Consider the following 25,107-nt stretch of genomic DNA (forward strand, 5'->3'; position numbering starts at 1 on the left):
GCCAGTTCAACTAAAGTGCATTAGGCCATTGCCAAAAAAGATGTTGTCTGGATGGAAGCATTTGTTGCTCTATAAATTGCATATACAGTACACCGTTCAGCCTTTCCAGATGTGCAAACTTCCAATTCCAGTACTAATACACCCCCAAACTATCACTGATAGCAAGCCAGATAATCCCCCTCCTCTTTAGTCCAGTGGACGTGGCATCCAAGGTTTCCAAAAATAATTTCAAATTTGAATTATTTTGTCAAACCACAGAACAGTTTTCCACTTACCTCATTCCATTTTAAAGGCATTCTTAATAAATAGGCATTCTTAATAAAATGGTTGGTGAGTGCATAATTTGAATGTTTTATTATTTATTCAAATAAATGGAAATCAGTAGCGTGGGCTATGTGATGACACATTTCTGTATTACATCAGGTCTGCAGTGTTGGAGAAAAATTCTGCTCATGCAAGGAGCAGATCAGGATGCCATTAGATGATTGGATTATTCTCTCATCAAATGCAGACACAGAGCCAGGAGACTCAAGAGTAGGAGGCTGAGTTTGTGTGTTTGAGTAATTGTATCCCATGGCTCTCATTTACCATCAAAACTCAACCCTGGGGTTCAGGTTGCTAATTGAAAGCCCATCACCAGATCCATATAAGAACAAGATGCACTTATACACAAACACACCATTACCTGTCAGCACTGTCCGAATGTTCAATCTTTAATCAGCCATCATAACAACTGTACCATGTAGCTCACATACTGTTTTCTTCATCGTTTCACAAATTACACTAGGGAGCGATAATAAATGCATTATCTCTTGACTACACCCATGCATGACAGTCCAGTGCTGCTAAAGGTCCGAATGTAACATTATACCCTTTGCAATCTTTATGTAGCAGAGACATTTTAAATTTCATTGGCTTTACGCTAATTATCTATAAAGCACATGATGCGGTGGATATTTTCTTTTGCCTTGATAAATGTATTTTTGTAAACAACTTTTAAATATTTGTCACATAATTAAGTGTGTAAGCAAATGCAAACTAAAATTTTTTTTTTTTTATGAAAATAAGTTCCAAACATACAACCTAGTAAAAAACAAAAAGTAAAACTTTCATACTGAATTTCTTTCATTCCATGCTGGACTTTACTTTGCAAGTTTACTGACCTATAGAAATTTTATAAGGACAACATGAGCCGTATAAACAAATGTGAATTGTAGAAGGAGTCCAAAAATGCTTCTTTTTATTCTAGTCACATGGTGAAATGAAATTTTTTGACAATTTATTTTTAATATTTAAATTAATTATATTAATTTATTTGTTTAGCTTGCACATCAATATAGAAATGAAATGAAGTAACATCCCACAATTCTTTAAGAAAAACATTTTTTGTTAATATGTGATAAAAAGAAAACATGTACAGAAGCAACTAATAGGTGATTCAAATATTAAAATACAGCACCTTAAAAGCCCCTGCATTTTCTTTTTTTTCTTTTAGCCACAACTAATATTATTGTAGTGCTTGATTGATGTGTATGAGACCCAGGCTGCCAACTAAAATGTAAACTGCAATTCACATGAGGAACAAAAAAAATTCTCTCATCAGTCATGTTAATAGCAATACCTGTACAGTACATGTCATGTAAAAGCAACACAATGCATAAATAATGCAAATAGTGGTGATAAATAGTAGTAAAAAAAAAAAAAAACAGATATCTAGTAAGCATCAGTATTGTGGGAGGATGAGAGAGAGGTAAAAGGAGAAGGTCAAGACTGACAGGAAAATAACTCAGATAATCACTTTTTACATCAATAGTAAACACAATGACCAGCAGAAGACCAGGTCGGGTTCTAGTCCTGTCAGCCAAGAACAGTAATCTGATTCTATCTATAAGTCACATGATTTTTTTGTATTGCGCTGCAGACAATCTGAAAGATATTCGAATGAATATGCAGATGTCTCAGTTTTCCTATTAAAGTTGCCAGTGAGTGTTTATTTTCCATTGTGCATTTGTTCCATATTGTGCTAATGAATTAATAATATCTTTATTTATTAAGGTGTCACAACTCAGGTTGATGTCAATTTAGCATCTGCTTGCACTTCAATATTAAAAGCTGAGTGCTTTTGCATATTTCTCATGGTGGTGTCTGTAATCTGGCAACACAGGCTGCAATGAATTAATCTCAAAGATTTATATCTGGAGCGAGCTGTGTTTATTCAAGCATACTCTGGGTACTTCAGTCTTATCCTGAAATTTGTTAGATTGTCCCTGACAGATATGTGGTGTGTATCCATGAGAAGGTCATCTCACCATGCATTGCTCTGTAAAACATCACTCATCATAATGATGGACAAAAAAAAAAGAATCAACATGAAGGGGAGCTATAACTTTCCTAAATAAAGGAAACCAATTCATTGCCAGTGTTATGATACTTACTTTTGTACTTTTGCAGACATAGGTGACATTATTTCGCCTGCCAACAATGTAGATCATTCCTCCTGGGGTGCAGACGCCTGCATGTTCTTGGTAGCCTATCTTGGGAGCCATTCACTTTTACTCATTAAACAGTGGAATAAAATACTCAACAGGACATGATGGGTCCTTGAGGATCCCTCCAACAACTGCCATGAAGCCAGGAGAGGGAGAATGTGATTGGATCTGGAACCACTGGAGGAAAAAAAGCAAAACTATCTTGCTGTGAATTGCGATCATGGGAATGCAAACACAATAGACAGCATGCAATATAGAGAACCCTTGATGAACATCCATCATGAGGCCCATGCTGTCATAAAGTGCAGCAAACTATTTAAAAAAGGATTCTGAGGAAACTTAAATTTTCAGTAGCATGAGTTATTCAACAGAGACTGAGCAGTAAACAGATTGCAAATGATTTGTTTATAATAATGAAATCGTAAATCTTCACACTTTCATCCACAGGTGCCTTTAAAAAATCTACCATACGATGTTTGAGAATTTAACAGAAATGTACTCCCAAATAAAAAAAACACTATGTCAGAGCTTTTTGAGCTGAAATAATGCGATACAAGCTCCAAAAATACCTCATCTTGCTCCAGCTGGTGATTATTTATCATCTTGGATCGGTCCTTAAACAGTGCTTTTCATTTCAGGACAAAACCAGTTCAGTATGTTCTAAGCTTTTATGGTGCATTTTCAAGCCTACAGTATTTTCATTAGAACGGAAAATGGGGCCAATTGTCTTAATTAACTTACCGTCCAAACTATTATTTGTATAATGCAGAATAGGAGACACAATTGCATGTATGCGCAAATAGACACCTTTAATTCATTGGAAATAAAAGCGTCCACTAAATCAGGTTCTGTTTTTATGCAATATTTATTAAATCACTGAATGAATGGTGCATTTATGCACTAAATAATTTACATGCATCGATTTTGATCAATATAATTTAATCCATTAGTGCCCACATATACACTTTTAATCCTTTGCCTCTCATTACAATAAAATGTGGTGTCTGAAAGCTTTTAACCATAACACCACAAGGGATTCTACCACAACTCTGAGGTACAAAGCAACAATTACGCAAATCACTGATTCTTTTTTATGTCCTTGTCCTGCTTTCATGTGAAAACTAAGCTACAAGCTTTTTCTTTTGGATGGAGCACAATGATGTGGCTTCCTTGGCCATTTAGGACTTTTAAACATGTTCATGATGCAAGACTGAATATAAGTGCCTCTAAAATGGAAGTTCCAGACAGACACAGTCATGAAATAAAGCTTTAACTTAAGAATCAATAAGATCTTTATGTTAGCATTCTATGGATTGAAAAAAGTAACACTGTAGTTAGTTGGAGCTGAAAGAATGATTTTAGCAGATGATAGGCAGTAATTCAGTTATAATTCAGAGTTATACCTATAATTTTAATTGCCATTATCAATTTAAAAGTCATCCTGTAACCTGCACATTTATGAACTGTAAAATTAGAAAAATATAAAAAGACAAGCATTAACAAGCTGTTCCCTACTATATATACAGTACATATTAGATATCTGTTACATATTAGACAGTTAATGCACTACATGGCCAACTGTTTCTACACACCTGACATGAGTTCCGTATGCACTTTTTAAATGAGTTTCTAAAAACTTCCACTCTTCTAGAAAGTCTTCTTTTTTTCGTAGTGTGTCAAGCACTTTCTGAGATTCGTGCTGGAGCTCCAGAATGGTGTCACAGAGGCAGTCTTTTAGCTGGATCTTCCTCCTCTGAAAGAAAAATCAAAAATGATTTTGACATTTTCAGAGGTTGAGCTTATCAAAGGTCTTCCTGATCTATTGTTGTCTATCAGTGATGTTCTACCACTCTGGAAGCTAAAAACAACTCAAAAGACTCATTGCAGCATAGCCGTATGTCAAACGTCCCTGTGGCAGATTATCTCAGTTCCATGCAGAAATTCACATTTGCTCTTTGTTCTAATTTGCTGTCCATGATGAAATCGTCTCCGTGGTAAGGCACGTGTTTAAAATAGCAAAAGCACCATTAGTCTCGGAACTTTTCCACTTTTCCACCACTTTTTAAGAGTGGCTGGGGTTGATTCCCTGACCGGGGATTGAACCTGGGCCGCAGCGGTGAGAGCGCCGCATCCTAACCACTAGACCACCGGACAAAAAGAAGCATTAAATGTTTCAAATGGATTTAAAACAGAATATCCAGATTACATATAAACCTTTTCTATACATTTATACACTGGTAATAATTTATATTACAAAAAGCAGTAGTTAGGGTAAAGGACATATTTGACGTATAGGTGCCACTATTTGTCTCTATTTAAGTGGGTTGAAATGTGCGCATAGTTGAGGTCATTCTGCCACTAATCCTAAATCGAACCCTTTTAAAAATGCATATCACTGTGTCAGTGCCAATTGGCATCCTGTCGTCTTGTTGTTTTCCAATTAAGCCACAATAAGTTTGAGCCTAATGGCACCAGCTTTTACACTAACAGCCACATTAAACAGTATTCAGACAGTCCTTCATTAGAGCCAGTGGCTGTCATTCATATAACTCTTGTGTTCATTTCTGCTGCCAGTACATCCAAGCATTCCTTCTTCGGGGTCATATTTAAGTGAATTGTAGAAATGTCAGTACATTCATGCATAATTTAATAACAGTGATTGTTTTATGTGTAGTGGCTAGTTATGTAGTTATGTGACTAATCTTTGGAAAACTAATGTCATGCCCAATTGTAATTTCTGCATATAAAACTTTTTTGAAACATCACCACAAATGTATTTGCTTTTAACATTAACAACCTTGCAAAGATCATGCAGGGTAAGAAGCTGTTTTTAAATGATAAAGTAGAAAGAGTCAGTCTTCATTAAGATCTCTAAGACCTTCCTAAGTGCATTTTTTTAGACACAAGCAAAACAGGGAGTTTGTAATTTGCTACTGGCTGTCAAAATGTTAAAGATTCTCTTACACCACAGAGTTCAATCAATTCTTCAGATGTGATTTGAGTGAAAACCCTTAAAAATTGTTTCTGCTTCAGACACAGAGATCATTTCAGGAAAGTTCTTTTTTTTCAAAACAATATACAGTTACATAATCATCTTCTGCTTTCGGGTTTTCTTATTAGGGTTCGCCACAGCGGATCATCTGTCTCCATACCCCCCTGTCCTCTACATCTGCCTCTTTCAACTCAACTACCTGCGTGTCTTCCCTCACCATATCCATAAACCCCCTCCTTGGTCTTCCCCTTTTCCTCCTTCCTGGAGGCTCCATCCTCAGCATTCTCCTACTGATATACCCCATGTCCCTCCTCTGAACATGTCCAAACCATCTCAATCTCGCCTCCCTCGTTTTGTCTCCAAAATGTCCTACATGTGCTGTCCCTCTAATAAACTCATATCTAATCCTGTCCATCCTCATCACTCTCAACGAAAACCTCAACATCTTCAGCTCTGCTTCCTCCAGCTCCACCTCCTGTCTTTTACTCAATGCCACTGTCTCTAAACCATACAATATACAGTTACATAAATGTTCAAATATAAATTTAAGGTTTTCTCTGGCCACGACATATACTGAAAAATTATTTCTCTACACTCTCATACTGCACACAGTTCCCCTGTGTTAACCTTGTGGAAACCTTGTGGAAACCTTGTGGATTTTGCTGATTATGCTGATATTTTAAATCTGGAACATCCACCTTCTAATCTTCTAAAATGAATATATTATCTACATTTCTTCATTTCTTGTGTATTATTCAATGTACTTTACTCTGGTTAATTGATCCTAATTTTTTATACACTACAATGATTACCACAGACAACAAGTTCAATATTACTTTTTACTTAAAAAAGAATTATGACATAGATCTCTATTTTTACTTCTTAAAGCACCTTCTAATTTGTAGAGCTGTGTTAAACCTGCATCACTGCTATTTTCAGTATCCAGTATTTCAATGTTTTCCCACCTCATCAATAGTGTTCCCAGTATGTCATTGGGACCTACTGCACACCTGACTGTGATAGTCACTACTGATACGTGAATAATGAAATGCTTATGCTTTATGAGCTTTAGTCCACTTTACTCATTATTTTTTGCTTTTCTTTAGTAAATCCTTAAACACAACCTCAGCCGTATGTGGTTAACTTTCACAGTGACTCGTGCATGTAGAATTGTCAAGTGTATCTTTTTGAAGTTCAGTAGATGAAGTAGGATGAAATGCTTGTATAATTAAATTAAATTGACATCAGGCAGATCTGTTCAAGAGTCTAATACCCTTTGGGAAATGAACTGTTTATGAAACTGCCAGCCTCTGCCCGGAAACATGGTAGATAGCATCCAGATGCGAGAGAGAATAAACAGCCCAAGGGACAGGTAAGAGAGATTACTATAATGCTACAAGCCCTTTAAATACACTGCTGTATGGGCAGCTGTGATATACAGGTGCATCTCAATATATTGGAATATCATTAAAAAGTTGATTTATTTTAGTAATTCAATACAAAAAGTGAAAATCTATAGATTTACATACAGACTGATATATTTCAAGTGTTTATTTCATTTAATTTTGATGATTATGACTTACAGCTTATGAAAACCCAAAATTCAGTATCCCGCAAAATTAGAATATTACTTAAGACCAATTAAAAAAAATAATAAAAATATAAAAATATATAGAGAGAATAGACTGAGACACCATTTAAAGGCTCAGGAAACATTTGCAGGTGTTTTGAGTTAATTAGCTGATTAGAGTGTGACACCAGGGGTCTCCAATATTAAACTTTTTCACAATATTAACATTTTCTGAATTGGGTTTTCATCAGTTGTAAAACATACTCCTCAAAATTAAAAGAATTAAACACTTGAAATATATCAGTATCTGTGTGATGAATCTATATAATATACAAGTTTCACTTTTTCTATTGATATTCAAATTTATTGAGATGCACATTTATATGATGTGATTAGAGTGAATTAATGTGACTAATTAATTAATGACTATCACTTACTCTCACCTTATTAATGTGTAGATGAATGTATGGGCTACTTGGGTTCCTTACCATTTTTTCATTCTGCTGGCACTGATAGAGGGACTGTTGTCTTTGCACCAGACATCAAGCCTCCCAGTATTTCTTAAAAAATGTGATGCCCCCAACTTTGTGGCAACAATTTGGGGAAGAACTACATATGGCTAGAAAAGTCAGGTGTCAATACATTTGTCTATATAGTGTGTATAATACACAATACTGTCGAGATCAGAAACCATTAGTGAGTGTCCTTTTTACTAGTATTGTAAATGTATGGAACGAAACACTGCAACATTGTTCATTATTTATCATTAATTTTGCTTAAAAAATATGACTCAAGATGGCAGTGATGAGGGTGCAAATATTAAAGTAATTGTTTTTAGGAAAAAGTATATTTTTTCTTGTTAAAAGAGGTGGCATGGGCTATGTAACAATGCCAGCATCAACCAGGACCCTGCTTCAACCCTGACTTCAGATTACTATTTGTATTGATGTTTTCCTTGTATCCCTGTGAATTTCCTCTGGGTTCTAAGGGTTTCCTTTATATTGCATGCAAGTGAATTAATTATGTTTAACTTTTTCTTTTTGTGAATTACCTGCATACTCTGAATAAGACTCAAATGGCATAAAAGTAATTGTAAATGAATTAATTGAATGAACTGGCATCCCCTCCAGGGTCTACACAAGGGAATACCACACAATATGTCCATGGAGCTAACATTTCTTGCAGACAAACCATTCGTCATAACTTATATAACACAATTAAAGGGTGTTGTTTGTAACAGACAAGCGATAGGCAGCAAATATGTTATAGCCAAGGCCTGCCAAAAAGAACCCAAGACCTCAGCAGCTGTCCCTTACAAACAAGCCAAAACCTGTTCATTAGCACAGGAAGGTGCTGAAAGGATGGCACCAGGCGACAGTCACGATTCTCGGATCTCAAATCTTTTGGATACCCTGTGGGGACTGGTTTATTAGAGCTGATGTGATAAGAATTGCTTGAAGGTGGCACCAATCACGGACAAAGCTGTTGACACATACAGTGATGAAAGAGAGGGCTTCCTGAGCTGTTAATTATCATCACACATTGTAATGACTGACAACCTAGGATTAAAAATGTCATTTAATGAAGCCATGCCTGTGTCCTTGACTGGAAAGGTTATTCTAAATTATGATGGATTATTCATTTAAGTGGCTTTTTAAATAAATTACCTGAGCAATAACATTACATTTATTTCAGCACAAATCCAATTATTAAGATTATAATGATTTTATATGTTTACCTCTTACACTCACCTGCATTCTGATGTTTGTCCATGGATTCATGCTGTTAATGAATAGAATTCTTACCCAATCATCAGCCTGTTGCAGCAGTTATCAAGCTTCAAATAACCCTGTGTCCACTGTATCCTTAAATTCCTGATTTTAGCTTACAGGACAAGCAGCCTATCATGGTTTTGGAGTAGTTTTTTAAGTTATCATAGCCTTTGTATCAGCCCAAACCTGTCTGGTAATTCTCTTCTAACCTCTCACATCTGTTTGCTGTTTTTGTACCATGCAGAACTGTTACTCAGTGGATGTTGTTTCTTTTTATCATTATTATTATTAGGGTTTTTTCTTTGCACCATTCCTTTGTGTAAACCTTTTAGAATGTTTATGTGTGTAAAACAATTTTGGCAGTTTCTGAATACTCAAACCAGCCGAAAGACAGATTCCTTGAACTTGCAAATGACAGGATAGCCTTCTTTAACCTTAGACATATTGCTTAAATTAAAAATATGATATCAATACAGGATGCAGAAAAACTAGTTTATGCCTTTGTTACAATTAGATTAGACTACTGTAATGCGTTACTGTCTGGGTGTTCGAATAAGCGCATAAATAAGCTTCAGTTAGTCCAGAATGCAGCAGCAAGGGTCCTTATTAGATCTAGAAAATATGACCATATTACCCCTGTTTTAATCAGTCTACACTGGCTCCCAATTAAATGTCACATTGATTATAAAATACTACTATTGGCATATAAAGCACTTAACGGTCTTGTGCTATCTCAACTTCTGTACCATTAAGATCCCCCACGCCGAATTAGATCAATAGGTGCAGGCTATTTTTTGTCAAGTCTTTGATCGGTAGGTTTTTCTTAGGTAAAGAAGCAGATCTGGAGGGATCATGGATCTAGAGTGTTCGGTGAACTGGGATATTTGTATGCTGTCATCCCCTCACTCTCAAACGTTCACTCAGAATTGTTGACGATGGTGTGACAGGCCATCTCTTATCCCAGAGATCCCTCATGTCTGTGTTACCTTGTGGTTCTCCCTTTTAGTTATGTTGCCATAGTGAGTCTTGCCGGAGTCCCCAACTGCACAGTGTCCTCAACTTTCATTCAACAATAAGGATACTTACTAATCCATATCTTTCTCTCCCTTTCACTCCTCTTCTCTCTCTCTCTCCCTCTCTCTTTTTTCGTGGTTGAGTTAAACATGCTCCTGAGGTACCAGTGACCACTGTTCCTGCTTTGAGGATGGATTTGGACTGTAGTTAATGTTAATAGTCTGCTACACTGACACAGGACTACAGTTTGCATTTAATCACCATCGCTGCACCCCTCATCATCATTTAGCTGTAATAAATGGACATTCAATGTCCCCCAGATGAGGATGGGTTCCCTCTTGAGTCTGGTTTCTCTCAAGATTTCTTCCTTATGCTATCTTGGGTAGTTTTTCCTTGCCACAGTCGTCACCGGCTCGCTTACAAACTTACACTTATAAAGAACATTCTTATTCATTTTGTATCACCATATTATCTGTGTAAAGCTGCTTTGAGACAATGTTCATTGTTAAAAGCTCTATAAAAATAAAAATGAATTAAATTAAATATGCAGGAAGGGGATATTTTCTGTTTCTATATATCGTTTCCATTTATTTTCTGTCCCCGTCTATATACAGAAATAGCACATGAGATTCTTTGACCTTTTGATGTCCTGGAAATAGCAATTCTTCTGCTTTCCCCAGCTGTTGTGCAGAGGTAAAGGTCACGTGTGGTAATGCCTGAGCTGAGATTTAAACGAAAGTGGATCCCCACACCGTAATCCCCAACCTATCCCACCCTGAGTTTACTATAGAAACATTGCATACTTGCTGAATTCCCAGGCTGATTTAGTAAGGTGTACCTGAAATAAGCAGGCATGTTGAGGTCTTACATCATCTGTAGGCTTTTTTTTTAATGTAGGGCAGAAACAACCAGAGACAGCAATATTATTTATTTAAAGCCCTGGAGACATCACATTGCCTTGTTTGCAAAGCTGATGTAATCCCAACCGAATTTTCAATCAAATTCAGTGTAATTTGCAATGCCCTGATCTTTGCATGTATTAAATGCTCTCCAGTCTCCTGTAAGCATTAGACTTTTTATTATGCTGTATATTGCACCATGGACCTGGAGGGTTTTTAATTTCACAATGTTCTGGCAAAAACACACGTCTATTAATAAAATTAAAATCAGTCTTAATAATAAAAATAAAAACCTTATTTAAGTTAGATGTAGGTGTAAGTGTTCCATCACTTATCTAAATACACAGGAATCATCTTTCAGCTAATTTGCCAAATGAGACATCAATTATTAACAGTTTGTTGCACAGATGTCTGGTGCCAGTGACAGTTAGAAACAAAAAGTAAAAAAAACGAAAACGAAAAAAAAGCCAGTTATTTATACACATTTCTGGTGTACAGATATTATTCACTTACCCATAATCCCTCTGCCACACTCCCATATCTAATGACAAAACAGTACATTAAAGACACCGTTGCCTGTATTTACACTTTGCCTTTGTTTGCAGAAATGTGTTGGATGTATTTGTTTATCAAATTGAATATGTGCTGGTCTATTTTAGAGCATCAAATAAACAAGATTCCTGCCCCAGTGGTCACTTTCCCACTACAACACATTAACAAAGTTGAGCAAATTTGATTAAAATGTGTCAAATGCAGTTTTTCATTTTTGTTGGTATTATTTTCCCCTATTTTACATGATTATATGATTAGGATACATGATTTAGTCATTACGAATCAATCCAATGTGATTGTTGATTATTCAATATACATATGTCGTTTGTTCACTTATGTACATGTGTCTGCTTGTCTGTTCTTCTGATTATCTGTGTAAAAGCTATTTGTCCTCATCCTTGTTTTTATGCTTCTCTTATGCTGCCTTGAGGATTATTATTAGACTTATGTTATAGACTGATCAGGATGTTTCCGAATGCACATCTCTTCCATTAAATACTGGCTCTTCAGAATAGTGCAGGGGCATCAACATATAAAAGAATTACTGCAACACAAGTACGTCTTTCACTTAGGAGCCTAAACATTGTTGGCATTGTTCAGAGAGAACTGAGGGGGACCTGGGGACCATTTCAATCCGGATATTTGATTGCTTGGAAACCTTATACAGATGCTATCATAAACCAATAACAGTATTATCATCTCCAATTCCAGACAATCCCCATTCAGTCCACTCACTATCTTCAACTGCTTTTATACAAGTTATTTTATAATGAGTCTTTAATATACTTAGACGATTTACACTCTGGCCTGTGGCACACTGCAAGGTTACAGTATTTTAGGAAATTAAAATGTTTCTGAACTGACATTTATTTCAGAATAATCACCATAAACTGTGAATACGGCTAGAGAGCTGGCAAGCATTGTTGGAAACCACTGAGCTTTTGATAGATACACAGTTTGCTTCGTTAATAAATGAAAGTTATTATTTTCTCGGCATTATGTCAGTAGCAGGCAGGTGAGTTGTGTGGCATGTGTTGGGAGCAGCAGGATACTAGGAATCAGAGCTTTTTTCTTTTCACAGTCCCACAGCGTGCTAGAGGCTGCCAAGTGCTTTCATATCAGAGTGTACATTCTGCTGAATTTCACCGTCATCTACATTGCACAACAACTCTGCACGTCAGTCTTAGTGCCTCTATGTATGTCAAACTGTCTCATTCTCAGTTTTGGGAAGTTAGTTGATCAAAAGGGACTTGCTGAAAATTCCTTACATTGCTACTGTATGTTTTTTATGTATGCATAATATACAGAACATGAATTAAAGTGTAGAATATGGAATGACGGAAAAACGATATTAGTATAGCATTTCTATATTTTATGTACATAAAGTCTCAGTTTAAAATATTCAGCTTTTAAAAGCGCAATAAAGTGCATACACACTATATTGCCAAAAGTATTGGGTCACCTGACCTTTCCTTCTATATGTGGTTCTTTTCCAAACTGTTAGCACAAAGCTGGAGGCATTCAATTGTATAGGACGTTTTTAGCTGCGCTACAATAAAATTTTGCATTCACTTGAATTTGGAAACTGTTCCAGCATGGCGATGCCCCTGTGCACAGTGAGCTTCTTGAGGATATGGTTTACATACTGAACTACTGAACACCTTTGGGATGAATTGGAACACTGATTGCACCCCAGTCCTCCTCACCCACATCAGTTCCTGGCTTTCATAATACGCTCATGGCTGATGAACACAAATGTCCATAATCACACTACAACATCTAGTGGAACATCTTCCCAGCAGAGTGGGGGATTATAAGAGCAAAATGGAACTAAATGTGGAATGCAATGCTCAATAACATGACCGGGTGACCCCATACTTTTAGCAATATAGTGTGTTACAAATAATATAAAAATAATTATAAAAATAATAATAATAAGAGGTAAAGCCAAAACAGCTGCTGCAGCAAAATAATTAAACTGTTGGAAGTCATATGACTGCTATAAGTTTTTTTTAATGCAAGTTATTTCCAAATACTATGTGGAAAAGAAGGCTATGTTGAGAGAAAAATACATACAAGAAGAAAATAACTGAATGTTCTAGAAGGCTGTCACCATTATGCTTTTTCTGGGGTCTTAAACAGACAATTCCCTGATTTGGAGATCATTCATGTCCCACTGATCATTTGTGTCCCACTGATTATATTTACATATATGCAATGTTTAGAGTGTAAAGGTCTTCCACAAAGTCCCACATCAATAATTCAGATTACATTGCTTAAGAGCTTTTAACAAAACCTGGCATTTTTGCCAGTCTCTGCCCATAATAACTACAATTTCCCTTCATATTAATTCATTAAATACTTAAATCTAATTTATTCTAAATCCTTTTTAACTTCTCATGTTTGATCCATTTATGTCCATGAGTCATCCAGTAAAGGTTATACATTTTAGTTCCCACAACTTCAGTGTAACACAGCTAAATTTCCTGAAAACACTGACCCCTACAATGTTTAGAATATAGCACAGGCCTCATGTTGAACAGGAAATTGCACCATGCAAAATTCCATTAGTGTTAGCATGGATGGTAGTGAACCACAATTTGAGCATTGGCCTAAAAGCACCCACAGAAATCACACTCATTATACACATTTGTGGGTGAAGGTTGAAGTCCCTTAAGGTTGTGTAAAAATGAAAGAAGGAGAACAGTTGAACCTGTCTAGAGTGACTCAGTGTTTCATATTTAGTATATATAAAAATTTCCCTAGGACTGACGCAGTTTGCAGTACAGTAAACAAGTGTGTCATTTGACCTCAAACTGTTTTTCAGTGTGGGTGAAATTTTCACAGTGGCTGGGTTTCATTTATTGAGCTGGATATACTTGGAAAGATAACTATGTGCAGCACAAAGCCAAGAAGACAGTTTGGTGGGGACGATAAAGGGGATTTCATCCAACAAACCCAGCAGCCGACAAAACTGGATCTCTAGCACCCCCTCTTGTTCCAAAGTTGGTTTAGCCGCATGAAATGTCCTCTGAGATCTTTAATGAAAACTGAAATCTCAAAGATCAGAGCAACATTTTATAACATAGTATTCATACATGTTTTAGTATTGCATATACACTATATTGCCAAAAGACTATAAGAAGCACTGACCTACCTTTACAACCTAAATTTTAATATTTGTTCTATGAAATTGCATTAATTTATTCCCAAAAGTTTATCTTCATTTCGTAGCGTTTCTTTCAGCTGCACTGCTTCAAGTACATGTATGTGGATGTTAGATTTTTTGTCCAATAAGATTTCAGCCTCTTTGTGCTGCCATGTCGATCTTATCTGCCCAGGACCTTCAAAGTCTGTACTGCTGGCCTTTTTACCATAGTCTCCTTAAGAAATTACCTGATGCTGTTCAGGGCCAGATAGCATTTTTCCTTGGTCAGAGGGAAACTGTTACAGTCTATTTTGACTGGTAAAACATGTCTGAAGCGCACATAATAACACATCTGAGTTAGACTTTTTTATGCCTACGGAGGAAGAGAAATTGATTTGGTTTCGAACATCTATTTTCAAGAATTGAAGCTACCTAGCGTGTCTCAGCCTGGGAAAGGGTTTGTTTACGACTTTCAGACCAGTGAATATGAGCGGTACCACTGTCTTACAGCCTCTGAGGAGCGGTGCAAATTATGAGTCTGCATCTCTGGTGAGTAGGTTGTATTTTATTTAAATGTTTGTTTTTGTCATGTTATTAGACAAATATTGATTATGAACTGCTCCAGATGATGCTGGAGGCACAGTTGAGGTTCTAGTGTAGAGGTTTGGAGTCTTAACTGGGTTTCTTGCTTTTGTAAATTGGTATTCACCTTCAATATGCTAAATTCCTCTCTCTCTGTAATGCCACGTGTTGTTATATTGCGTTTTTGTATAGTATTGATGGTTTCTATAATTGCGACGTGATAGTGGTGGTATTAAGAGGTGGATTAAGTCGGGTAAGTCCTCACTGATGGCCCAGGTACCAAATGCACGGCCCGCCACTGCCTGTTCATAAGTATGGTATGTGCTTTCTTTTTTTTGAGCATTGCATTCCACATTTAGTCCCAATTTGCTTTTAGTGTATAAATCCCTCCACTCTTTTAGGAACATGCTCCACTAGATTTTGGAGCGTGCATGTGGACATTTGTGTTCATCAGGTACCGATGTAGCATGGGAAGACCTGGGGTGCAGTCAATGTTCCAATTCATCCCAAAGGTGTTCAGTCGGGAGATCAAAGCTCTATAGCAGGCAAATTAAGCCATGTAAACAATATCTTTACGGAGCTCACTTTAAAAAAATGTATTTTGTACCAAAGACATTCTACGCAATTGTGTGCCTCTAGCGTTGTGGTAACATTTTGGAGAAGAACCACATATTGCAGGAAAGATCAGGTGTCCCAATACTTTTGTTTATATAGTGTACTTGTACCATGAATCAGTATTATGATTAACAAAAATTCCCAAATGAATCGGAAAAACAAACCCAAAACACCCTTATTTTATTTCATATTGCCTGCACTCAATCAGCTGTGAAGATTATTAAAAGAGTAGGAGAACTTTGGCCACTTCAGCCTAACACAGCGTGAAAGCAGGGTCTGTGTGGATGAATATTTTGGATACTTTGCAAGATTTTCTAATGCTAACAGTGTATAGACACAGTGGATATAGTGAATGAAATTAAGTATCCCTAAAGTGAGCTTACAAAAGCAGAATGTAGAGAAATATTTCCATGGAGATGTGATAAACAGCAAAGAAATCCATGGAGCATGCACATGTCCCACCAGTAACCATGCTGTGTAGCAACTGTAGAACATAACTGAGACTAAGGATATAGAGCTTTTTTTTTTCTCAGATAGTTACAAGCAGCCAGTTCAAGCCCATTATCCATTAATGAGAGACCAGGGCAGTGCGCCAAGAGCAGGCATCAACGCTGAAAGCTCCTCAGATATCACCTTGGCATGACACTAGAGCGGTAAGTGAAGGCTCAACAAGGAGATGAAAGATCACATCATTACGACAGCACTGGATTACTCTTTTGTCTCTAAAAAATACTAGCAGGTAGGATACATTTTCTCACGCTTGTTGAGTAATATACTAGACTATTACTGAAATACTTAAATAGACTATTTATTATTAGATGAAACAAGCAGTAATTATTTATACAAACAATATTTTGTCTGGAATGCATCCCATCCAAAAAAAGAGAATAAAATTGTGACGTTGTTTGACAATCGACTTTACAAATGTCATTACAAAATGGCTTTAGGTAACTACAGTAAAGGGTACTGTGGATAATAAAAATGTAAACAAGATAAATCTAAATACTATGAATATAAACAGTGTCAAAAAGTGTAATTAGAATCTGATGATCTTCATTTGTGTCTTAGAAGCAAGCGTTCAGTGCTCGGTAGTTGTACATCCATTATGTAATGCGTTTCTTCTGAATTTTGGCTGCTTCCTTGCCTTCGTGCCCACCAGATGACGTGACACTGGACTTAGAATGCTATCGTGTTTCACAGACTTCTTATCCATTAGTCATGGAGGAATTAAAATGGAGCAGATCGGCTTTTATTCTCTCTGAACAATCGTCACTGTTGTGATCTTTTAATTACCCCATATAAATGACCAACCCTAAACGTTTGCTTTTTTCATTTTTTACAGCAGATTTGAAAGAAAAGTGCCCAAAAGCAGTCACTGGGTGCATCATGAGACACAGCCAGAGTGTCCATGAGCTGTTTGATAAAGGAAAGGGAGCCCAAGTCAGTGTAAATAAAATGTATACCCTGAGTAATTTGAAGAAGTACTTTCATTTAAAAGAGAGAATGAGTCTATTAAAGGCTGCATAACATTTCTTTCTATTACAGACCTTTAACCAAAGTAGAACAGAAAAGAGGACACCAACATACTTCCACAGACTGGCCTTGGATAGTGTTATCTCCAGCAAAGGCAGTCTCGTTCTGCTAAATGGACCCAATGCTATTGAGGTTCACAAGGTATATTTTAATTCTAATTTAAAAATCACATTAAATTTCTCATCGACAATGCCTAGTCAGTTGGCACTCACTGAATATATATTTTCATACTGTTCATACTGTTATCTTACAATGCATTTGGATTTTTTTATGAATTGCCCATTGGAATTTCGTATCTCTGCTGTTTGTGTTGGATGATAACAGGTTAGGTGTTACATAAACATTAAAGCATAATGAGGTGTGTTTTAACAAGATGGTAATAAATGATGTGATGCTGTGATAAACCCTGGTGTGATACCACAGCAAAAAAGACCAACTGTTTTTAATTAATTAAAGTACTGCACATGGTAGTTTCGAAATAGTTATTTTCCTGTTGTTGCTTAAAATAATAATGACCTCACCAAGTTTTTTTAAGTAGTAAAGCAAAAGAAAATGCTGGTTGTCACATCAAGAAAATATTAAGAAGTCTGGGAAGCATTTCTTGTTTCTATTTGTTCCTACAACACATACAGTACCAAGAACAGTGAACATGACAGCAACAGTTGCACAGCACATGTTTCAAAACCCTTGAATACAAAACATATTCCAGTATTCCATATTATATCCGAAATGGAATAGGGCTAGTATTGATTTTTTATATAGTCCCATATATAGTCTATCATTTTCCATGACTACAGACTAAACAATGGTTTCTTTAGCTTCATATAAAGTCTATTACTATTATATAATTCTTTATTTATTTTTCCTTTATAAAAGGTCTATTACTATTTTACATCATTAAATAAACTGTAAGCCCATGTATTACCTACACACACAAGATTTTTATTCACCATATATGTAAAACCTGTAGTATTGTGGTTTAATATATAAATAAATCATCCTTTTTTGGCTCTGAGTGATTTTTACAGCCATTTTATTTAATTTTTTTGTCCATCACAGCCCAGGAAACTGAGCCAGCAGGTGAATGGCGCCCATCTGACTGATGTTTACCTGCCAGCCATCACAAAAAAGATAACAAACCTACAAGCAGCGAAAGAAAATCTCAGTCATTCCTGTCCATATATGTACAGTAGCAGACGCCGCAGATCCACCTGCACTGTCATCTCCCAAAAAAAAGTCTCAGACTCCAGTACTAAAACGGTGAAGAAACATCTTGCAACATTTCGTTTTAGCACTGACATAGATACACAAATTATCACTAATGCAATGAACCCAAGTCAGTGCTAAGATATACCTCTATGTTTGTGTTTATTGTGATTAGACACATGATAAGCTCTTATTCCAAGGTTAATAATAAAATTTTAAAAAAGCCTAAATAGATTCACAGTACAGATATATTGCATGGTGTGATTGCTGTATATGCATTTATTCATCATTTTTCATTCATCAGCTGCTGATTTATCCTGGTCATGGTTGCAGTGGATCACTGGAGCAATTACAATCTATATTGGATCCCAGTCCACCGCATTATTTCAAATCTATATATGGATCCAGAATTTTTTTAATAATTACAAATTGCAACTTTAATTTCTGTATTGTCCCATACATAAGAGTGAAATTAGTTTTTCAAAGAGTTTTTGCTTTAACATTAAAATCTTCTTTTTTCTTTTTTTTTTTGTTTTGTTATGTCCAATAAGAATTATCTAAAGGAAAAAAAAGAGTCCAGGAAGTCCAATGTCTTAGTGACAATGCTATACCTGGGCCATGGGAAGCTTGGAACCACCCAGGATGAAATGAAAGTGCTCCAGCAGAAATGTGGAGGAGAGAACATTTGCGTCTTTAAAGGATCTGTTCAGCCTGGAGGTAATAACATTAGACACTGCACACCATGGAGCCAGAAAGTAAAAAAAATTCACTAATTCCAAAAGTTTTGAGACATAGCTTACTTTCATAGCTGGCATGGGGGACCAAATTGATTGCCCATTTTCCCTAATGTTCTTCATCATAATTGTGATTGACCATAAATTACAATGTCATCTACAGAGCAGTTCCAGTTCATTTCTCAGAGGCACCTTGGCTACCCATTCAGTGTCACGTTCTACGTCAATGGAATAATTGCCAGTAGAATAAGCTCATGCTGTGAGTATCGTTACAGCCCTGGCTTTCAGCAAGGCCGCAAGAGCTGTTTCAGACTGACCAGACTGAGTGGTGGGAAACCGTGCTATAAGTAGGTCCTCTGTCCTCTGTAAATTGTAGTTTTGCCATAATACTCTGTGAATGTAAGATTCTGCCCTTTGGAACAATTCTTACACTAAGGTCAATCATTACTACAGTATGTAATGTTATGTTCTGCACTCTAGTATTCCTTTTCTCTGTATTAAACTTTTGGGGGTTTTTTTGTACACAGTAAATTTAAGTTAACTAAGTCAAACATTAAAGGAAATTTAACTTGAGTTGAATGGAACTCAGCTTTTTATTGTTGAGGTCGTGTTGAGTTGAATTGGTATACATTTAAGTTATTTAAGTTTTATTAATCCTGAAGTTAAGTTCAGGCTGAGGTAAAGTTCAGCTAAAAAGGTAGATTTGTACTGATGTCAAAGTAGTTATTTTGTTGTTATTAAGTTATTTATGCTTAAACTGATGTTGAAGTTGAATTGATTTTCAGTTGATCTGAGTTTAACTAAGGTAAGATGAATTAGTTGGTGTTGAACGTAAAATTAGAATTGAGCTAAATAAATAAATTAGCTACATTGAAGTATGATATGTGACAGCATCCCCTCCCCCCCCCCTCTTCTTCTAGGTGTGTAAATTCTAGACATGGTATTGGCAGTGAGCCAGAAGATATAATTCATCACAGTATCCACACCCTCAAATCTCATGAAGGTTGGAGAAATTGCATTTAAATGAACATTACCAGTTTTCCACCTATGAAAACAGGGTCACTGAGTGCATAAAACCTGCATTAAATTGAATGTTTTATATAATTTCTAGGTGATATGGAGTCTTGTCGTTCTTCCCCTTTGTTCATCCCTGTTGGAATGGAAAGATTTGTACAGAGAACAAGAAAGCTTTCCAAAGATTCCAGCAAGGTGCTAACAGACAGTGAAGATATGAATGACTGCATGACAGACAAAAAAAGATCCAAGAGACAAAATAAACGTTATGTCCAGCAAAAAGAGAGCAAGGGCTCTGAGGCATCTCAAAACAAAAGAGACACTAGAAAGGATGAAACCAATTCAACTCTTTTGAATAGTCAAATACCTATTCTGGAAAAATCAATCAATGTAAAGGAACATGGAAAAGACAAGCCAAAGGCCAGCAACGAAGACAAAGTCCCAGGTGGTAAATATTTTATTTTTAACTCAGGTCATTGTAATTGTAAAAAAAGACAAAGCCATTTGGCACCTAATTGTTTCTTTGAAAACTTTCACCCACTCCAAAAGTAAATACTATATTCATTTGATAAAACTAAAGAAAATAAAGAGTTATGGGCAGTTGTTCTTTTTCAAGAATTATTACAGGACAAAGAAGCTCTGAGTAAGCAAATTGGAAAGAAAACGCTAGTTCCTCGGGAATCAAATGGCAAAAGCAGAAATGGGGATAGACTGAGAGACTTCTATGAAGAATGTGTTGAAATGAGCGCTGGTCTGGAATCAGGCCTAGAACAACAGAAATGGTTCAAAGCAAACAGTAAGTAAAAAAAACTGTGGCTTAATTTACACATAGACAATGTTCCAGTTGAGTCATTTGATGTGATTCCCACTGAGTAACTTTTACAAACTTTAAAAAAAAAAGCTCTTTGTACAAACAAAGTGCTTTTTAATGCAGCATCACACTTCAAGGTAGCTTGAAAATATGCCAAGAAGATGTTTAAAATCTTTGGCTCTTCCCAGAAAAGTTTATTGCCAAATATAGACTACTGTAACATAGGGCTGTTCTTTAAATTATTTGTAAGAAAATAATATTTTAAAGGATTTTAAGACTGCTGTTTTAGTTTAAGATCCTACTGAATGAATCATGCTATTCTATTCTAATTATGCTGTAAAATCCAACCTGTTTTTACCTATTTTAAGAGTTTGAGAGGAATAAGCTCAGAGAGCAGCTTACTGTGGTTCCCCGTCCAAATGACTCAGCTACCGAGCTAGAACTCAGCGAAGAGAGTGAGAACAATGCTGCTCATTTAAAGTCAGAGAAGCCCAGTACTGATCTAAAAACCCAAGGTTAGTATAACAAACTCAACACACACAAATTCCATGTGTGAAAACAAAAAGTTTTGTCAGATGCACATTTGTATGTTACACTAGTGTCATTATTTAACCATAAACTTTTTTTTTAGAGATCCAAGAGACTGAAGCATTGGAGAAAAAACAAGAACTGCAAAAAAAGGTTGGTTCAATTGTCATAGCATGCATAAATCTAAAATTAAAATGGTATATAAATTGCAAAAAACTGTAGAACCATGTGGAATTAAACTAAATTAAAGCCTATGTCTAGCTCAGATCTACTCAGGATTGAGTTTAAATAAAAGCAAGGGTATTAGGTAAGAAAATAGTATTGATGGCTTCGTTTGAATACCTTAAAAATGATCCAGCACATTTATACTGCATTTCTCTGAGTGCTGTTTATAAAAAAAAATTTGAATCTGCATAGTCAATTTAAATATAAGGGAGATTACTTTACTGAAGGTATAAAATTAAATGTGAGACAATAGGCACATAAAAAAAAAAAAAACAAGATTCTGTTTTTAAAAGCAAAGTCAATCCATGCTTTGCAATTCAGCATGTTTCATTAAATCATTACAAAGTTTTTGCTTTGCTCAACCAAGTTTTATTGCTATTATTTATAGCAGACATGGTGTATGTGGCCAAAATGAAAATAATGACCATGCATAGGCCTCAGAGGCAAAGTTTCCTGGCACTTAGCAGGTCTACTTTTGAATGAAATAAACCAATAGCTATTTATCTGAACAGCTTGGTAAATAAAGCAGGCCCAGTGATCTGTATTTTTTTTTTATTATTTAGAAAGGGATGAATACATGTTCAAGCTTCTTCTTCTGTCGGCTGCTTCTGTTAGAGGTCGCTCAGATTTTTTTCCTTCTCCCCCATCTCACAACCCACTGCACCTCTGCAACTTCCAGCATCACATTCATCAACCTCTTTACCTTCTCCACACTCTTACTGAATTCCTTCTGGATCACCCCTACACCATTTCTTTTTTCGTCCACACCATGGTAAAACAGTTTAAACACACTTCCAATGTTCCTTGCCTAACTCCTTTACCACTTGGTCTCCTGAACACACAACATGTCTACCTTTCTCCATGCCATCACATCAGCTACCTCTGTCCCTTTACCAGTCATAGTACCTATATTTAAAGTACCAACCCGAACCTCCACTCTCCTCCACTTCTCCTTTCCCTGCTGTCTCTGTAGAAGTCTTACTCTTCTTCTTCTTCTTCTCCTTTGGCCAACAGTAGCCCAATTTCCACCAATACCCTGTTAGCTAATGATACCTGTGGCGGTCGTTGTTAACCTGGGCCTCAACCGAAATTAATATATGTTCATGCTGCATAAGCAACTATATAAAGTAACAGGAATTTGACTTAAAAATGTACTATGGTATTACTCTGGTATTATTCATCATCATTCACCTAGCATTCACATTAATTAGCCATCAGTAGTCATAAGGTGGTCCTTTATAGTGATCCACTTTGTGCATTCTGATGCTTTTCTGCTCACCTTTTTGCAAAGAGATGCTATTTGTTCTACTGTAACCTTACTATCAGCTACTAGAAATTTGGCCATTTTCTTTTGACAGTCCCCACAATTAGAAAATACACAATTGATCAGGCAACCTGCTTTTCATTGAATGAAAATGGAGGCAGAATTTTTTTTTTTATTCAAGCCAATTAATAAGCTCAATCAATAAGCTCAACTAATAATTACCACAATATTATCATTAATTATTACATTTCTATGTAAGCGAAGAGATATTACACAAGTTATTACATTATTTCTGCAATATTTGGTAGAACTAAACCTCTACTCATTTTATGTAGTACATTGCAGCAGTTCTGTCTGTTTTAATTCATATTGTAGAATCACTGACATTTTCAAAAAGTCACATAAATGATAAATGTGTTTCTATACATTTACTGCAGCTGGATGCCATGATGGAGGTGTTAAATACATCAGATGAGGTGGAGCTTGTGCTGAGAAATACAGGAGTGACAGATGAACTGCTAAGGAGTTTTGTAGCTGAACTGAAGAATAGTCTATCTGAGGTCACAATGGTCAACCTCAATCTTAACCATATTGGTCCTCCAGGCGTTCATGTACTACTGGACCTTCTACAGGCCAAATCCGAGATCAAGGGATTATTGTAAGTTAGCAAATAAACTGACCTACCCTGTCAAACTCACTGCAGCTGAATTAGATAATATTGTAAAGAATTTGAACTAGTATATTATTAGAAGTCTTTTGAATTACCCTATGATTATTAATAACCTCTTTTTTTCTGTGAAGGTTGTTTGGAAATCATCTAGGTGATGCAGGAGTTCAGATGCTGCTTAGTGGTATAGTTGAGCTTCAAGAGAAAACAGCAGCAGCATCAAGATTACCATTATTTCCAAAGCAATTTTACTTCTCTGTGACAAGCTTTGAACTCATAGAGCTGGACTTGGGTGGAAATGGCATTGGCAGTGAGGGCCTGAGAGTATTAGGCACTTTTATGAGGTATCACTCCAAGTTGGAATACCTGGGCCTGGCCCAATCGTGTTGTTCTAGTATGGAGGCCTGGTATGTCTTTTTTGAAAGTCTGAGGGTAAACAATAAACTAACCCACATAATTCTAGATGAGAACAGCCTGGGAGACCAAGGGGTCAAACTATTTGCTGAGGCACTGCAAATCAATGAAAGCTTGCAGAAAATAGACTTGGATCATAATAATTTCGGTGAAGTTGGAGGAAATGCTCTCTTTGAGGCTGTCTCCAGGAGCCAATGTTGTCTTAAACACTTAAGCTTAGAGGACAACTACATCAGTACAGCACTGATGAGCAAATTTCAGGAAGTGGTAAAGACTAGTGATGTACATACTACTTTAAATGCTTAGATTCAAAAATTGCACTATAAATGCCAGAAGGCAAACTGTGAAAAAAATGGATTCCAAACCTCACCAAAATAGGAAGCTGAGTAACTTTGTGATCTGTGGGTGGGTGGCCTCCAACAATTTTAAATGAATTGCCTTATTCAGAGTTCTATCTGCTTGGCTGTTCATTATAAACTTGGCCTATGTCACAGCTCTTGAGTGGGGTTCTTGAGGCCCTCTCAGTTGGAATCTTGAATTATTATGTCTTTGAAGTTATTCACTTGTCTGTAATACTACAACACTGAAATTATATATAAGTAAAGCTAGTGATTTAGTGACATCATTAAGGTCTGTATTTATTTTATTGTCCTAAAATATTAAGATGAAGAGGCTTTCAAGCTAGCAATTTAATAATAAAATCAAACTGTTATATTAATATGTACAGTATTCCAGTTTCCTCTCACCTTCCTAAATCATACCAGTAGGTGTTCTGACTATTATAATTATTGTGAAAGACTACAGTATTCAAAATGTTTCCACATGGGTCCTTGTGATAGACTGCTGTCTCCTGTGTATTCCTACAGTACCTGGTGGCCAGTGTTCTTGGATAGGGTCCAGCTGTGAAGTGTCATCATTACCAGCTGTTTCATTGTGTCACTTTACAACTTCACCAGTTTATGAACCAAATACCAGGGGGATCCTTCCTGTTTGTCCAGAGCCACTGGTTCTAGAAAAAGGGCTTTGATGAATTGCTTTTGAGTACAATAAGCAATAACTGCAAAAGGATGTCCACATA

General features: G+C 36.2%; 1 protein-coding gene across 3 annotated transcripts; it reads left to right on the forward strand.

The window, feature by feature from the left end:
• Nucleotides 1-14,173: 14,173 nt before the first annotated feature.
• Nucleotides 14,174-24,745, forward strand: LOC310718060 (uncharacterized protein). Of its 3 annotated transcripts, XM_083526585.1 has the most exons (13): nt 14,174-14,293; nt 16,167-16,286; nt 16,976-17,079; nt 17,179-17,307; nt 18,226-18,426; nt 18,924-19,089; nt 19,270-19,453; nt 20,027-20,109; nt 20,218-20,565; nt 21,300-21,446; nt 21,563-21,612; nt 23,386-23,606; nt 23,750-24,745. In XM_083526585.1, exons 3-13 carry the CDS (start codon nt 17,020-17,022, stop codon nt 24,333-24,335), a joined length of 2,175 nt encoding a protein of 724 aa, XP_083382711.1. In that variant the 5' UTR covers nt 14,174-14,293; nt 16,167-16,286; nt 16,976-17,019; the 3' UTR covers nt 24,336-24,745. The 3 variants fall into 3 exon arrangements, with proteins under 3 accessions (XP_083382711.1, XP_083382709.1, XP_083382710.1); XM_083526583.1 differs by lacking the exons at nt 14,174-14,293; nt 16,167-16,286 and adding an exon at nt 20,737-20,916 and having other exon boundaries at nt 16,940-17,079; nt 23,750-24,463; XM_083526584.1 differs by lacking the exons at nt 14,174-14,293; nt 16,167-16,286 and adding an exon at nt 20,737-20,916 and having other exon boundaries at nt 16,940-17,073; nt 20,218-20,568; nt 23,750-24,463.
• Nucleotides 24,746-25,107: the final 362 nt, after the last annotated feature.

Source organism: Silurus aristotelis (genome assembly GCF_946808225.1).
Source record: "Silurus aristotelis genome assembly, chromosome: 23".
Classification (NCBI taxonomy): Eukaryota; Metazoa; Chordata; class Actinopteri; order Siluriformes; family Siluridae; genus Silurus; species Silurus aristotelis.